Below are 17,898 nucleotides of genomic sequence, written 5' to 3' on the forward strand. Positions count from 1 at the left end.
TTTATCATCCCAAAAAGAAACCTTGTACCCATTAGCAGTCATTCTATACCACTAATCTCCTGCCCCTTTATCCTTTTTCCTCTGACACCTCACCCTTTTATAACCAAAAATGTGCTTTTTATCTCTGGATTTGCTTATTCTGGATATTTCATATAAATGAAGTTCTATAGTATATGGTCTTTTGTGACTAACTTCTTAGTGTAGTATTTTAAAGATTCATCCATGTTGGAGGATGAATCAGTATTTATTCTATATTGCCAAATAATATAATATAATATATAATATAATATAATATAATATAAACATATTACATTTTGTTTACCTGTTCATTAGTTGATGGACATTTGGGTTGTTTTCACTTTTTGGCTGTCATGAATAATGCTGCTCTGAACATTCACGTACAAGTTTTTGTGACATATGTTTTCAGTTCTCTTGCGTATATACCTCAGAGTAGAATTGCTGAGTCATATGCTAACTTTTTGTTTAACATTTTGAAGACTTTATAAACTCTTTTCCAGAGTTATTGCACCATTTTGTCTAGCTGGATTTTAAATCACTTGGTGTCCAGGTTCTAATTTCATATATATTAAATGCGAACCTTAGCTGAAACAAGAGGTTTGAATTGATAGGGGAAGAAAAGCTACCTGTTGTAGTTTGTAGAGTTGGAAGTCCTTTTTCTTAAAGTGGGTTTGGAATTATTAGTATTAATCTTTGACTCTTTTTGTTTGTTTGTTTGCAGTTTTATCTCCAAGACACTAAAAGTAGTAACGGTACCTTTATAAATAGCCAGAGATTGAGTCGAGGCTCTGAAGAAAGTCCACCATGTGAAATTCTTTCTGGTGACATTATCCAGTTTGGGGTAGATGTAACGGAGAACACACGGAAAGGTACGGGTATGGATCGATTTTCCTATTATTTGTCTTTTTAAGTTAAAAAAAAAAGTCTATTTAATGTTGTAAAACATTTCATGTTTGTAAAAGCAATTTAAATACAGCATTATATGCAGTGAAAAATTAAAAACTCTTACTTCCACTACTGCTTTTCTAAAATTTTAAATTCTGAAGTGTTAATAAGTGATTTATATTTTTCATCACAGTATGAAAATATAGGACATTCCTGTGTTAGTTTAGGAAACAGTTGGCTGCAGTGACAGCATACCCATCCAACAAGAGCTTAAACCATATGGATATTTATTGTTAACAAGTCAGGAGGGTAGCTCAGACTTTGTTCACTTGACTCAGTAATGTTGTCAGGAATCCAGAGTTCTTACTGCCCTCCCGTTCTACTGTCCTTAACATGTTGTTTTCTTACGCTTTTGCTTGTCTTATGTTTTTGCTTGTCACCTTATGGTTAAAGAGGGACGGCTGGGGCCCCATGCCTTATTTTCCTCATGCCAGTGTCCTTGGCAAAAACTGTGAGGCTGGGAAAAAATATCTTCCCGTGTGGCTCTTTTTTTTTTTTTTTTTTTTATATTGAAAGAACAATCTTCTGTAGAATCCTCTGAGCAGGTTTATACTCTTCTTGTCTCATTGGCCACATGCACAGCTACCTATGGCTACAAAGAAGCCTGGGAAGTTACATAACTGGCAAACAGGAGCTCCGTGATTGTCAGAGGTCAGTTATGATTTAACCTTTCCAGTTGTGCATACATTTTGGCTCAAACAAAATCAGGGTTCTGTAGGCAGTTCATACTACCTATGGAGATATAAAATTTCACGTCTCACAGGGTTTGAAACTAGAAGTTCTCTAGCTAAATAAATGTAGATTGGCTTTATTTTTACAATTCTGAAGCTTCCTGGCTCTACCTGCTTTACTGCCTACTTTATGACCATGAAATTATATGGCTGGATCACAAAACTAAATAAATAGGAACCAAAAGTGTGCAGTTCCACTCTCTTAGTTTAATACGGACAGTGGAAACAATTGACAAGTTTCTTCTTTTGCTTCTCTGAACATACTTTGATCTGGTGATACCCTGAGTCGTCAGTCTGTGACATTTTGCCCGGTAGACATGGGGATGGATGATGGTGACTGGGTGGTGATGCTGCTGCTGTGTGTGTACATGTGCGTATGTGTTTATATAATTTCACTGGTTGTTGCAACTGAAGTTTATTTTTATTGGGTTTTGGTGGTCTCCTCCAGGAGTTAGGTTTTGATGTTTGATTTTGATTTGGGTAGAATGAAAGTCTTAGGAATTTCCATTTACAATTGTAAAATAAAAAAGAAAGTTTATATTTTGATGCAGAGTATTGAGTCCTCCTTACTAAGAGAACTCAACTTATTTAAGACCATACTAAGAACAGCTGTGTCGGACACGGTACCATCTGTTGCCACATCGTACCACCTCTGGTACCAAGGCATTCAGCAAACAGTGAGCCTCAGCTGTAAGTAACCCACAGAGAAGACAGTTTGTTTACGTGTTTTCTCCAAGGAATGTCTGTTCTTGGCTTGCATTTCCCCAAGAGAATTAATGGTGTTAATTAAGAAAAGAATGAGGTTATCAAATACATTTAGGAAATGCTTAGTTAACCAAAGGTCAACAGGACTTCTCAGAGTCTTTAGTATGCTAACATATATGCAGATCTCCACGAGGGTGACTGTTCTAGAATGTAGCTCTTTCCAAACTCCTTCCTACTCCTCCCTACTCCTCTTTCCCATAGAAGTTCCCATAAGGAACACTCTTTAGGACATGTTGTAAGAAGCTTAAGAGGACAATCCTGAAATTCAGGTTATTATTACTGCACTATTATTTCAGCAACATTAGATTCTTGCAGGCTTCTTTGAAAATTTAACTATCTTTTATGTCAACTTTAAGGAAATTAAGAAGATGTCTTCATCATTTAAAATGTTGTTTCTTTTGTCATTTATTGCCTCCAAAAAGTTGACTTATGTTATGCATGGCCTCTTAGGATAAGCTTTGTCACTAAGTTGAGTACTACCCGTTTAAGCATATGCCAGGAAAAAAGTTAGACTTTGTCCCATGCTAAACAGTACTATGATAAGCTTTATATTACTTGGAAAATCCTACTGAAATTATACAACACTACAGGATAACCCCTGGATCAAAGAAGAAATCAAAAGGGGAACTTTAAACTATATAGAAAGGAAAGGAAAGGAGACTTTTATACCAAAATACAGTAAATCCTTTATTCAGATAAAAATTATAATTTTAAATTCCTTCTGTACTAAAGAAGAAAGGCAATGAAGGAACTTGGCATTTAGAAGAAATTAGAAAAAGAATGAGAAAAAGAAGCTGGGAAATAAAAAGCAGAAATTAAGAAATAAGCAAAAAACTATAGAAGGCATAAACAAACCAAATGCTGGTTCTTTATAAGTCAACCAAACAACCAGCAGACAATAAAACAGGTAATTCATAAGCCTTGATTCTCTTACTAGGTTAAAAAAAATACTAGCAAAAATATGTAAGATAAGGAATGAGGAAGGATACATAAACACAGATACAGGACATACTAAAAGAATTTTGAGAAAGTATTACATGTCAACCTATGGCAAAGAAGAAAAAAAACTAGAGTAAATTGATTTCCTAGCAAAATTACCCAAGATGTAAAAAACTTGAGTAAATTGATTTCCTTAAAAGGGACTAGGAAGTTATCATGGATTGACCAGAAATAGGCCTTAACAGCTGAATTTTAGCTTATTTTTAAAAACAGATAAATTTAATGTTATTTAATCCAAACATACATAAAGGTGGAAAACTGTCAAAATCCTTAGTGCCAAATTCTGATAAAGATACGGTAAAAAAAAAGAAAACTAGAACTGATTTTACTCGTGGCAATAGGTGAAAAATTCTGATTAAGGTATTAGTAAATTAACTTCAGAAATGAAGCTAGAATAAACAAAAAAGGAGATTTTATTCTAGGAATGCAAAAATGATTCAGTATTGGGGAAATCTAACCAACATCATCCACAAACTAAAACTAAAAAACACATAACTGTATAACCAGCAGGTATTGAAAAGACACTTGATCCTTCTCTTCCCATCTTAGGTGGTGGCTGGCCTCCCTCCTCTCCAGCTCCATTTTACCTCTAGCCCTGGCTTCCCTTTCCTGTCAGGCTCTAAGGAGCCTGAGCACTTCCCGTATCACTTTAGGGTGGCCTTATAGCCCCTGGCCCCTAGAGTCCCTGTGCTTTCTCCTTTCCTTGGGTGTTGGTCCCTGCCCTCCCCTTGCCATGAATGAGGAGTAAGATGTGAACTGTGATCATGCTGGGCACTGGCCTGATGGAATATATCCTGTCAGGTGTAACATCAGTGAATGAAAAGAAAATTCTTCACATTGATAAAAACCTATATTAAGGAGGAGAAAGTACATCTATAACACCTCTGGAAGATTTCTACAGAAGATTTAAAATACCAGGAGCACCACCAGCATTAATGGGGAGAGGAAGAGACTGGAATATTGTCTTAATTCCTAAGTTCCTTATGGCCAATGGTTAGCTGGTTATGATGGTGCTTTATACGTGGGCACCTGGGTGGCTCTGTCAGTTAGGTGTCCAACTCTTGGTTTTGGCTCAGGTCGTCGTCTCTTGGTTCGTGGGTTTGATCCCTACTCTGTGCTGACAGTGCGGTGCCTGCTTGGGATTCTCTCTCTCTCTCTCTCTCTCTCTCTTTCTCTCTCTCTCTCTCTCTCTCTCTCCCTCTCCTTCTCTCCCTGCCCCTTCCCCACTTGCCCTCTCTGTTTCTCTCTCAAAATTAACTTAAAAGAATTAAAAAAAAAAAAATGCTGCTTTATACAGAGGTTACCCGCTATCTGGATTTCAAAGTGACTGAAAGGAACTTTGTCTATAAGGGAGGAAAAAATCTACAAGATTCCTTCCACTGAAGCAGAAGCCCTGGCATCTAGCTAAATGGGACTGTTTAAAAAATGTCACTTCCCAGAACTTTTGAGAGTGTTGATCTTAAGAAGACTGCAATGAGAGAGGTTGACAAGAGATTTGACTTGGGACAAGATGTCATAGATTTTACTGGCCATGCCCTGGCACTTGATAGAACTGATGACTATTTAGATCAACCATGTTGTGAAACCATTAATAGATAGACTTTACGGTAAGTCTCTGGCAAGATATGGCAAAAGCCCATACCTTTATCCACTCTATGACCTTGGACAACTGCCATAAGAATTTGCAGGGTTAAGTGCTATTTATGGTGGTACCTACATGTGCCTACACCTTCAGGTAGGTAGGTGGTACCTACACCTTCAGTAAACCACTGAAGAGATAATTCTGCAAAATGGAAAAGTGATCGGTGTGAAATCTGAAGAAGAGGTTGCTTGCTATAAGCAGCTCATTTGTGATCCCAGCTATGTAAAAGACTGGGTAGAAAAAGTGGGCCAGCTGATCAGAGTTATCTGCATCCTCAGCCACCCTATCAAGAACACCAGGGATGCCAACCCCTGCCAGAACCAAGTCAATTGGAAGTCACATATCTACGTCTGCTTGATCTCCTCTACACACAATGTGGCAGCACAAGGGAAGTACATCTCCATAGTACAGTGGTGGAGACTGAGGGACTAGAGAAAGAAATCAGACCAGCTTTGGAGCTTTTGGAACCAGTTGAACAGAAATTTGTTAGCATCACTGACTTTTTCGTTCCAAAAGATTTGGGAACAGAAAGCCATATCTTTATTTCCTGCACATACGATGCTCCAACTCACTTTGAGACAGCTTGTGATGACATTAAAGACATCTGTAAGAGGATGACCAAATCCAAGTTTGACTTTGAGGAAATGAAGCACAAGAAAAATGACATCTAGGGGGAAGACTAACAGCAGTACATTTTATCAACTAATTAGGACAAACTTAACTTTTGACAAATGATGTATAGTGTATGAAATCAATACTGTATTGTAAGGCCTTTTCTTTTCTTTTGTAAAAAAAAAATTTTTTTAAATGTTTATTTTTGACAGAGAGAGACAGAGCATGAGCAGGGGAGGGGCAGAGAGAGAGGGACACACAGAATTGGAAGTAGGCTCCAGGCTCTGAGCTGTCAGCAAAGAGCCTGACGTGGGGCTCGAACCCACGGACTGGGAGATCATGACCTGAGCTGAAGTTGGAAGCTCAACCGACTGAGCCACCCACGTGCCCCTCTTTCTTTTTCTTTTCTTTCTTTCTTTCTTCTTTCTTTCTTTCTTTCTTTCTTTCTTTCTTTCTTTCTTTCTCCTCCCTCCCTCTCTTTCCTTCTTTCTTTTTTCTCTTTTCTTTTTCTTTTCTTTTCTTTCTTTTCTTTTCTTTTCTTTTTCTTTTCTTTTCTTTTCTTCTTTCCTCTTTCTTCTTCAACAGACTAAGCTGCAATGCAGTATTGATTTCACATAGACTTCACTTCAATGATGTCTGGCTCCATATGGCTCCAAATGACTTCTTTACTGCAAAATAAAGCCAAACTCTGAAAACAAAACAAAATAAACAAACAAACAAAAAACAAAAAAAGAAGAAAGAAAAGAAAAGGCGTTTGATCAAGTTTAGGTGTTATTACTAATAAAAATTTTAAATGAATAGAATGAATAGAAAAAATTAAGTAAAGTAAGAATTCTAATTAAAATAGAATAAAAATAGCGCAAATATTATACAGGTGTAAAATGTATGAAGTAAATTTACATATCAATAAGGATAAATTTCAAACATTATCTCAAGCAAATTACAGAAGGATGTGTGTGGTACAATTCTCTTTACATAAAGCATGAATTAATGCAAAACAGTACTACATAGTGCTCTTGAATACATTTATAATAAGGATATAAAATTATGAAATCACAAAATAGTTTTTAAGGATGTATGAAAGGATTTTTTTTGCATCAGTGTGCATAGAACAGAAAAACAATGGAAGCATAATTTAAAAATTGCCTGTGATGTAGTTATTAAAAAGATTAAATTAGGATTATATGAATTGCAGGGATTTCTATAAGATATATTGTTGAGAAAAGAATTACTATTAATAATTTCTATTTTAAGAGTCTCATGCTCTACCGACTGAGCTAGCCGGGCTATAATTTCTATTTTAAAAAGTCTCAGGGCACCTGGGTGGCTCAGTTGGTTAAGCTGCTGAGTTCGCTCAGGTCACAGTCTCGCGGTTTGTGGGTTCGAGCCTGGCTTCGGGCTCTGTGCTGACTGCTCGGAGCCTGGAGCCCGCTTCAGATTCTGTGTCTCCCTCTCTCTCTCTCTCTCTCTCTCCCCCGCCCCTCCCCCGCTCATGCGCGCGCGCGCGCTCTCTCTCTCTCTCTCTCTCTCAAAAAAATGAATAAATGTTAAAAAAAAATTTTTTTAAAGTCTCACCAATCCCTATAAATGTATACATATATGTGTATTTGATTGTTTGAACATAGGGAAAAAAGCACGGAGGGATGCGTGTGGTCATTACTATGAGTTGTCCTGGAGTGGGTGGAGAGGAAGAGTAAAGAGGATGGAGCCAAATGAAAAAGGGTGGGGATAATAAAACTACAATTAAAAACCTTCCACTGGGGGCGCCTGGGTGGCGCAGTCGGTTAAGCGTCCGACTTCAGCCAGGTCACGATCTCGCGGTCCGTGAGTTCGAGCCCCGCGTCAGGCTCTGGGCTGATGGCTCGGAGCCTGGAGCCTGTTTCCGATTCTGTGTCTCCCTCTCTCTCTGCCCCTCCCCCGTTCATGCTCTGTCTCTCTCTGTCCCAAAAATAAAAATAAAAAACGTTGAAAAAAAAATTAAAAAAAAAAAAAAAAACCTTCCACTGCCTGTGACATTTATGTATATATATAAAATAATGTATGTATAAAAGGAAATTTCAGAAAATAGACAATATATGAAAATGATTTTTTTAATACATGTATGTGTATAAAATCATAATTTTATTAAAAAGGTGATAGGAACCTGATGTCATTGAACATACCCATTCATACTAATGTCTCTTCTATTCCAACCTCTCCAAAACAAGCTGATTTTGATGTTTGGTTTTTCCACATAGTGTGACTCCAGGAAGAAAACTCACTGGTCAGTACTGTACAAATAACCTTCCCTAAAGATACAAAATATTGTAAACAAATAGGATGACAGGTTTTTTTTTTTAAGGAAGTGAGGAAGAGAGAAAGCCAACCTATCATATTTTCCTGGAATCGGGGCCTTAGGAACCCAGTGCTAGCTATTCCTCTGTTCCCAATCTCACAAACTGCTCAGACAAGGCGTGAGTTTTCTGGGTCATGTAACATTTCAATAACCCTCTGCTGCAAAGCTTGGGACCAGTTAGTTCTGTAAACTTGACATATAACTGCACTCAGTTCATCACCGAGGTCTATTTCACCAGTATCTGTTCATAGGTAAGCCCCTGTGAGCAAGGGTCCTAGTATGAGCAAGGTCAGTGGTGTCTTCCTTTTGCATTGTGCTCAAACTGCCCTCAATTACTTTTACTCCCCACAATAGGCCTTGTCTTTTCTGGTCTTCAAGCCGTTGCACATGCTTTTTCCTTTGGCTAGAAACTTTTCTAGGCTGGAAAAGGTGCCTTTTCATGTCCCTTTTGCACACTACACTCCCCTCTGTGTGTTTGCCTCCCTCACTAAACTGTAAGCTGCACAAGAGCAGGCAGTGTGTCTGTCTTCACTGTGGAATCCCTGTGCTCAACCTGGCACATACTGGTTAATAAATTTTAAAATGTCTTATGAATCTTATTCTACCATGTTACAAAAGTTCTTTCTACCACCTTATCTCAACTAAGATTTTGACAACCTTCCTCCTAACCCAGAAGCTTAATATGAGGATCAGAAACCGGCAACCTTCTTGTTTCCCACAACCCTTTTTATTTTGCTGTGACTCAGTTACCTCTCTTTAACCTATCTAAACTTTATTCATCTAATAAAATGGGACTCTTGATACTACTACCTACCTCAAGGTTTATGGTATGATGTTCAATGTGAATGTTGGTAAAGTGTATACAAAGTTCTCATCTCTGGGACAGGTACTTTTACTATTAACAAAACCTTTGCCAGGCACCTGTACCATCTCTTGCCATTAAGTCTACCTCTCTTTCTCAGTAGCTGCAGCCCCAGGCTCCTTTACCTGTCTGTCCTTTCAAACCTGTCATTGGCCATTTCAATTCTTACTAACTTCTAGACTGCCCCTTCACTCTTAGTTTTGCTGTCCTTGTTCATTCCTAGCTTTTGGTAACTTTCACCAGAAGCTTTACTTCCTTCACTTTCTAGCTGCTAGGGAAAATCACAAAGCTGATTCAGCAGAGACTGTGCCAGATTTGCTGGGGTGACTAAGAGAATCTTTCTGATGGCATGGCAGTCTTCTTTTGTTCATTTAAAAAGTGGATTCTTGGGGCGCCTGGGTGGCGCAGTTGGTTAAGCGTCCGACTTCAGCCAGGTCACGATCTCGCACTCCGTGAGTTCGAGCCCCGCGTCAGGCTCTGGGCTGATGGCTCAGAGCCTGGAGCCTGTTTCCGATTCTGTGTCTCCCTCTCTCTCTGCCCCTCCCCTATTCGCACTCTGTCTTTCTCTCAAGAATAAAAACATAAAATAAATAAAATAAAATAAAATAAAAAGTGGATTCTCGACCCAGGAATTATCTGCACCACAATTACCTGCAGAACTTTTAAAACTATGGATATCTGGATCCCACTCTTCAGTCCTAAGAAGAAGATTTGCAAGGTGTGGAGACTGAACATACCTATTTTTTTAAGTTTATTTATTTATTTTGAGAGAGAAAATGTGCATGCATAGGGGAGGGGCAGAGAGAGATGAAGAGAGAATCCCAGGCAGGCTCCATGCTGTCAGCAAGGAGCTCACTGTGGGGCTTGATCCCCCGAACTGTAAGATCATGACCTGAGCTGAAACTGAGTCAGCAGCTTAGTCGACTGAGCCACCCAAGTGCCCCTGAACATACCTATTTTTTTATTTTATTTTTTATTTTTTAAAATTTACATCCAAATTAGTTAGCATATAGTGCAACAATGATTTCAGGAGTAGGTTCCTTAGTGCCGCTTACCCATTTAGCCCATCCCCCCTCCTACACCCCCTCCAGTAACCCTCTGTTTGTTCTCCATAATTATGAGTCTCTTCTGAACATACCTATTTTTTAAAAGCCTTGGTTGTTCTTTTGGAAACTAGGTTTAAGAACCCTGCTCAATTAAGTTTCTGGCAGCAGCTGTGTTATATGCTTTCCCTTGTCCTCGAGCCCCTTATAATTACCCTGTACATAGCTTAATTTCCCCTTCAAACTAGAACATTCTACTGATTTCCCAATTTCTTGTATTATTCCATCATTCTCTCAAACACTCAGAATCCTGGTATTTTTTTTGAATCTTGTCTCTTCCTTACCTCTAGCAGCTGTGCCATCCAGGTTATTTGTCTCCTTTCCCTGCTCCTACTTGTTTCTCCTGTTGCCAACCTCAGGTGTTACACTAGCTCTCCCCTTCTCACTGCCATACTCTGCCAATCCATTGCCTCCAACACATCCTTCTGTTACACTTTTGGCATTCTCCTTGTAGAAGGCTGTGCCATACTGTACAATAAAGTCTGAAATGCTTAATTGTACACTTGAGGCCCTCAAAAATATAGATTCAGTTCAGAGTTTTTATTTTGTTTCCCATTACTTTCTTGAATATATGTTAAGCTGTTAAACTAAAACAGAGGTAAGATGGTGTATAGAAAAGATTCTTTTGAATCCTGGCACTGCCACTTGCCGAAGGTATGATCTCAAGCAAGTTAACTTTAGCCTCTTTGACCTTGTCTTATCTGTCTCATCTGTCATATAAGACATAAAAATGACTATCTGCATGGTTTGTTGTAAGTAGTTAACATGTATTGTGTAATTAGCCTGGGGCCTGGCACCTAGAGGGCCTTGAAATGTATTCTTTCCCTGCTCTCTCAAGTCTCCTCCAGCTGTTACATCCTACTCTTTCTGTGTCTTTGCTCAGGCCGTTCTCTCAGCCTTTCCTTCCGTTTCCAGTTTTTGAAATCTTTTTTTTTTTTTTTTTTTAGCCTTTTTAATAAATCCTTCCCCTGCCCTTGTCCATTCCAAATTCCCATAGTATACCTCTTATAGCATTTGTGAAAAATGTCCCCCTTGGTTGTTAGGTTAGATACTTCTTGTTCTCTCTACAAAATAAATTGAAATCTCCTCGAGGACAAGGACCTACTCATAATCATGTTGGTTTTCCCCGGCTTTACCAGCGTACTGCTTTGTAGCCAGCAGATTCTCACTGAATATTTAGCAAATAGGTAAAGCCAAAGAACCACTACTCCTTGTGCATAAATCAAAAAGTAAACCAACAATAAGTATTGCTCCATTGTATGCTAGAGAAATAAAGCTGCAAATGAATTCACATGCACAGAGAAAGGATTTTTCCCACCAAATAAATAGCTAAAAACAGGATTTCTGGGAGAAACAGCTGACTCTGAGTCTAGGCAGGAAATGTACAGGGTGAGCCTAGAAGATTCTGTCATATTATAAAGCAGTGAAGCTATCTAAGACTGGTAGGATTGTGTCAGAAAACTCAGGAATTAACATGGAGTTCCAGCTGATCAAAGATGGGACAGTTTGCACATCAAATAATAACAATGGTGGATTGAAATATATCAAATGTGCTTAAATCCATGAATTTAAATAATATAAGAAGGCAAAAAGATTTGATCACCCTTGGAAGCCTAGACAAACCATTCTGAAAACAAGTAAATAAAGAGAAGGCATAAACCATGTATGCGACCTTTCCTATAGAAATTATTCCTGGTATATACAATTAGTTGAGAAGGGAAAGCTTTTTATTACTGTACTCCAGCTCACAAGTGAAAACAGAATGATAGAATATCAATACAAAAAAAATTCTTTAGAATTAATGTTACTTGTCTCTTCAGCGAACTTTCCCTACCTCTTTTCTGACTTAAAAAAAATCTTTAAGTCAAAAGCTTTATGAAGGGAAAAATTCAGGAATGAAGGTTTGGGAACTCTTTTATCTTAGATTGCAGTCAAAAGACAATTAAATTATTCCCCAGTTTGGAAATGTTAACACCTCTCATTTAGGTCTTGGTTTTATAAATGTTTCTTGTACTTCTTTGGTCTTCTTCCTGTTACTTCCAGTCATTTCAAGAGATCTTCCAGGGGTGTCTGGGTGGCTCATTCGGTTAAGCATCTGACTCTTGATATCAGCTCAGGTCATGATCTCACTGTTGTGGGATCAAGCCCTGCATCAGGCTCTGTGCACTGGGTGTGGAGCCTGCTTGGGATTCTCATTCTCTCACTTACTCTCTCTCTCTTTCTCTCTCTCTCTCTCTCTCTCTCTGTCTCTCTCTGTCACTCTCCCTCTCTGTCTCTCTCACTCTCCCCCTCTCTCCCTCCCTCTCCCTCTCTCCCTCTCCCCTTCCCCCACTCTCCTCACTTTCTCTCTCAAAATAAATAAACATTAAAAAAAAAGATCTCTCAAACTACTCAAATATAGAGTAGTGTTGATCTTCCTACTCAGTGCAGGAATAGAGATAGAACCAGACTACAACATATCCCAGAAGTTTCAGTCTCCCAGTCCAGGGCCTTAAACAGCTTTTTAAACTAATCACAGTGAACATGGGTCTTTTAAGTGATGTTTGTGTGAAGAGGCAATAGAAAAGGCTGACTTCATACCGTAAAGTAAATATATTAACTCAAAAGCAAAATAATCTGTGTAAGATACTAGAGATAAAAACCCACAAACGACAGCTTGGGTAGTCTTCATTTTGATTTTTAATAAAGTCTCACAACTACAAGTAATTGCAGATTTTTCTCCATAGATACCTTGTTTCTTTGATTCAGACACATCTGTTTTTCATGTTTTAACATTTCTGAAATTTACATGTAGCTTATAATGCATATGTATACAGGTTCCCTTGCTGTCAGAAAAAAGCGCATTCCTATGAAACCTTTTCAAAATGGCGTAAAGAAGCAATTACCATGAATTTATATGGAAAGAGTTTTTAGAGTTCCCAGACCCAAAAAGTAACCTCTCTTAGGCTTTTCTGTTACCTTAGGGCATATCTTGCTAATGGATGCACAAAATAAACTGAGATTAAGTACAGATGCTCACAGACACAGTTCAAAGTTATGGCAGCTCAAGACTGAGCTGCTGAGTATAGTTTGTGGGGAGGGAGGTTTGTGGGACTGTTCTTACTACCTCTATTAACAGCTTGCTGCAAAACAAATGCTGAATGCTGCTTACACTTTGATTTTCATAATTAGCCAAAATCCTTTCCAGTTATTTCTTTCAGTTAGGAAAACAGGTACTAATGTAGGTTTTTCATAGATGCAAAGTAATGTAACAAAAACTTTTAAAAAGCAATGGGTACTTGTATTTAATGTGGCAGTGATCCTGTGGCCTCCTTAGTCTGCCCAAGAAACTTTTAAATTGTGTGTTTTACAATTAATTTTGTCTTTGAATCTTGTAAATATGGTAAATAATGTTTCTGAGTGAATTTTGAGTGAAATTTGTTTACAAAGTACTTCATAGAATATTTTACAGCAGAACTTTTCCAAAGTATTTTTTTATAATACTATATATATCATATATAAAATACCCTAATATTAGTTCCTGTGTTAAGTGTTCTGAAAACAGGGGCCAGGGATGCTCAATGGTCAAATAAGCTTGGAAAATGCATCTTACTTTTAGAGCCTCATGATGGACAAAAAGTCCTTTAAGCTCTGTGAAAGACTTGTAAAAAAAAAAAAAAATTCTTTCCATCTCTTTTTACCAAGTATTTCCCAAACTTTTCTGACTCCCGAATCCTTTTTTGTTAACACCTGCTAACACTCCATTTTGGGAAATACTGCTATGTAGAGTTGATTAATGTAAGTGTTAGAACAAAACATTTTTATCAGGTAGTTTTAAATACTTGCCTGTTGCAAATTAAAAAAACTGTTCTGTGCATCTAGTTATCACAAGAACCTTTTCAAAGGCAGGGTTGGCTAGACTAGATGGTCAGCTTAGTCAGACGTGATCTTTAAGTACACCAACCCTGTGCTACCCAATCAGTATTAGCCCTTGATTCGTCTCACAGATTTGTAGGTCAGTCCAGGTGCTGGACTTTGGGGTGATAAATCTGAGCAATGGGGGGGGGGTACCTGGGTGGCTCAGTCGGTTAAATATCCAACTTCGGCTCAGGTCATGATCTCACAGTTTGTGGGTTCGACCCCCACATCGGGCTCATGCTGACAGCTCAGAGCCTGGAGCCTGCTTCGGATTCTGTGTCTCCTTCTCTCTCCACCCTGCCCCCACTCGTGCTCTGTCTCACTCTGTCTCTCAAAAATAAATAAATGTAATAAAAAAAATTAAAAAAAAATAAGTCTGAGCAATGGAGATTCTGATGTAATATATCACAGCTTGTCAGCTCTGGCACTGCAGTTTTATTCTATTAACTCACTACACCTATTTTTTTAGACTTTATTACCAATTTAATAAATATATTGGTCAGGTGTCAGTACTCTTGGATCTTCTTGTATGGTGCTCGTGTATTTATTGTAACCTGTTTATAGTAAATCTCTGGGAGAGCCATAGAGCTGGGATGAATCTGTCCCTTCCTATGTTCTGCCAGGAAAAGGAGGGAGTTAGGTGGTTCTTGAAAGTGTAGGTGAACCCTACTGTCCTCAAAGTAAGAGATGTCTTCACCCCTGGTAATTAAAGCTGTAAAATATTAACCAGACATGTGCTTTGGCATATTCAGTAATCATTTATTAAATGCCTAGTTTGTACCAGATAACTCTCCCTAGTACAGGATTTAAAAAGTGAAAAGCAACCAATCCTTGTTCCTGTCACAGAGTTGACTCTAACTGGTGAGACAATAGTTGTATAAATGATAAATATTCATAATGCAATGTGCTCAGTATTATAAGAAGTAGATATAGGAGACTTTGGGGACCTCTAACTCAGATACTGAGTTTGGTGAAGGAAGTAGAATGTCTGAGCTGAATGGATAAGTGGCATTTGGTTATGGAGGCAAAGGGATAAAGGACATCACTGACAGGACAGCTTGTAAAGTGCATGGAGTTGTGAAAAGTAAGGGATTTGGAGATGCAGGTAGCTTAGTCTTGCACAGGGTGTTTTTGGTAGCAGGATGGAGGATGAGGCCTGAAAAGGAAGGAAGGAGCCCAATGTTTCAGGGCTGTGATTGCTGTGTTAGGCAGTTTAGAAGCCTGTCCCATAGATGGTTCCTGATTTGTGTTAGCACTTTTCAATAAGTTAATGAAAATTGAGTAAACTATGCTAAATTTCTTAAGTTTACTGTGTATTTCCAGATGACAGAATAATATCCATGTTTATAAGATCATCTTGATGATTCATGGGTTTGAGCACTTAATGATTTACCTGTACCTAAATGCATTAGCTCTATTCTTAATAAGTTTCATTGAAATATAATTTACTTGCAATACCAGTTTTACAAGCACAACTCACTGAGTTTTGACAAATGTATACAGTCCTATAATTGCCACCGCCCTAATCATGATACAGTAAATTATGCATATACAGTATATTATGCATTAGCTTTTAAATTAGATTTTGGTACACTAAATAAATTAACTCTTTGAACCCTAACCCTGGAAGATGTAATCTTTGAAGGACAGAGACATAAAAAGCCATCAACCTTAAACCAGCAAAAAAGTTTTTTTCTACAAAGCCCATATAAAAAGAGAAGCTCTATATAAATGCTGCTTTTGGGGGGTTTTGTCTCTTGAAATCTTCAGAAGGAAGAGGAGGAAGTAAGAAGCAACAGTAAGAAATTGTCTACAAAGTGAGTGCTGTAATGTTATATAAAAATGTTTGGGGGTGAAGGAAGAAAAAACACCAAGAATACAGAACCACAATTTTAGATACTGAACTGGAAACCTCAGACTTGAGCTCTACCAAAATCTCTGATACTTAATAACAGAGTTCAAGAAGCAGTCTCACTTGTCTGAGGTCTTGGTTTTCTCACTCATCAAATGGGGAATTGAGTGGCATATTTCAAGCTGTATTATGCAGGATGTTAGAGTTTTGTGAGGCGTGGGTAGAAGTTACAGGTTGAGGACAGGAGAACTAGAAACTAGGGCTAACTTCTAAATTGGGGAATAGTTGGAGTTAGGTTTTGATGCCAACAGATGGCAGAGAAAGTGCATTTCCTGACCTCAATTGTATCTCCGTGTATTCAGCTGACCTTTTATGGACTGTCACAGCATTGGAGGCTAGGACTTAACAATTCTCTCTGTAATTCTGCCTTGCAACTGTGATTCAGAATGAATAAAGGGGACTTTCTCCAGGGGAATAAATATTGTCATTAAACCACCAGATTTTTTTCTTTCCTGGAAGTTATTACATTTAAGAATAAAATATATGTTTGAATATGAGAGATGTGAAGGTTTGTATTTTTAAAAAATTACTTTATCCATCTTATTTGTTTTTTTAACCAGTTACCCATGGGTGTATTGTTTCTACAATAAAACTTTTTCTACCAGATGGTATGGAAGCCCGGCTCCGCTCAGAGTGAGTATAATTTAGTTTTTGTTTCAACTACCTTGGTTAATAATATTCTAGATGATGGTATACTGTTAACACTTGAGGATTATTCTAATAATGGTAGAAAATTAATGCAGTACGTTTACAATATAATACTTCATTTTAATTCCTTTTCGTGTTAGCTACAATTCTAGTAAATAATTATGTATAAGGAGGCAGGTTATTTTGTTTCCAAAGTTAACTTTACAGTTTATATTTTGATGGATAATTAGTTGTTTTAAAAAATTTTTTTTAACGTTTATTTATTTTTGAGACAGAGAGAGACAGAGCATGAACAGGGGAGGGGCAGAGAGAGAGGGAGACACAGAATCTGAAACAGCCTCCAGGCTCTGAGCTGTCAGCACAGAGTCTGACGCGGGGCTCGAACCCACGGACTGTGAGATCATGACCTGAGCCGAAGTCGGACGCTTAACCGACCAAGCCACCCAGGCACCCCAATTAGTTGTTTTTAAAATATTTAGGGTATGTAAGTCACTGGTGAATGATAACTGTATGAAAAAAAATTTTTTTTAATTTAGTTTATTTTGAGAGAGAGAGAGAGAGTACAGATAGGGGAGGGGCAAAGACAGAGGGAGAGAGAATCCCAAGCCCTGATGCAGGGCTTGAACCCACAAACTGTGAGATCATGACCTGAGCTGAAACCAAGAGTCGGATGCTTAACCAACTGAGCCATCGAGGCACCCCTAGAAATATTATTTTTAATGTTTATTTATTTATTTTGAGAGAGAGAGTGCTCACACTCGTGTGGGTGAGAATGGGAGAGGGTCAGCAAGAGAGGAGAGACACAATCCCAAGCAGGCTCTGCTCTGTCAGCACAGAGCCTGACATGGGGCTCCACTCACGAACCCTGAGATCATGACCTGAGCTGAAATCAAGTCTGGCGCTTAACCTACTGAGCCATCCGGGTGCCCTGAGTGATAACTGTATTTTGATCTGCATTTAATAGAGGATTCTTAAAGTATAATTCCCTCTGAAGTTAATGCCAGTGTCATCATCTTTTAGGACCTTGAGGGGTGTTGATATAGTTAGTAGCCTATTTTGATGGGAATTTTGGAGGGATTTTCCAATGCTGCATTTTTTTTTTCCTGAAGCAGTGAAAGATTACTTAGAGGAAGACAAATATGAAAGAGAAGAGTTACTCATAAAATGTAAATGTTAAGATCTAAACATAAGTACATTTTAATCTTGGAGCTTTTCACAGATTATCATTATGTCGTAATCATTAATTAAACCATTTTTTTATTGGGGGGAAGACCTTGAATATGCCAGAAGCTTTTTTCTATACCCAGCATAATACTTTTTATCCTTCAAAAGCAAAGGCAAAGATCTGAGGATGGGAGGTTAAGATAAGCAGTAAGTTGAAGGCAAAGTAGAGTATTGAGAGGAAAGAATGAAAAAGAAAGCAGAGAGG

General features: G+C 38.1%; 1 protein-coding gene and 1 pseudogene across 1 annotated transcript in view; both read left to right on the top strand.

The window, feature by feature from the left end:
* LOC115508410 (sarcolemma associated protein) overlaps positions 1–17,898 on the top strand; it is a 151,793-nt gene that overhangs the window by 65,266 nt on the left and 68,629 nt on the right. Inside the window, 2 exon segments of the mRNA XM_030307087.1 lie at positions 740–887; positions 16,382–16,454. Of these exon segments, the coding sequence (XP_030162947.1) occupies positions 740–887; positions 16,382–16,454 (221 nt within the window).
* LOC115508409 lies at positions 4,707–5,936 on the top strand (annotated as a pseudogene).

The sequence above is a fragment of the Lynx canadensis genome, chromosome A2 (assembly GCF_007474595.2).
Source record: "Lynx canadensis isolate LIC74 chromosome A2, mLynCan4.pri.v2, whole genome shotgun sequence".
Taxonomy (NCBI): domain Eukaryota; kingdom Metazoa; phylum Chordata; class Mammalia; order Carnivora; family Felidae; genus Lynx; species Lynx canadensis.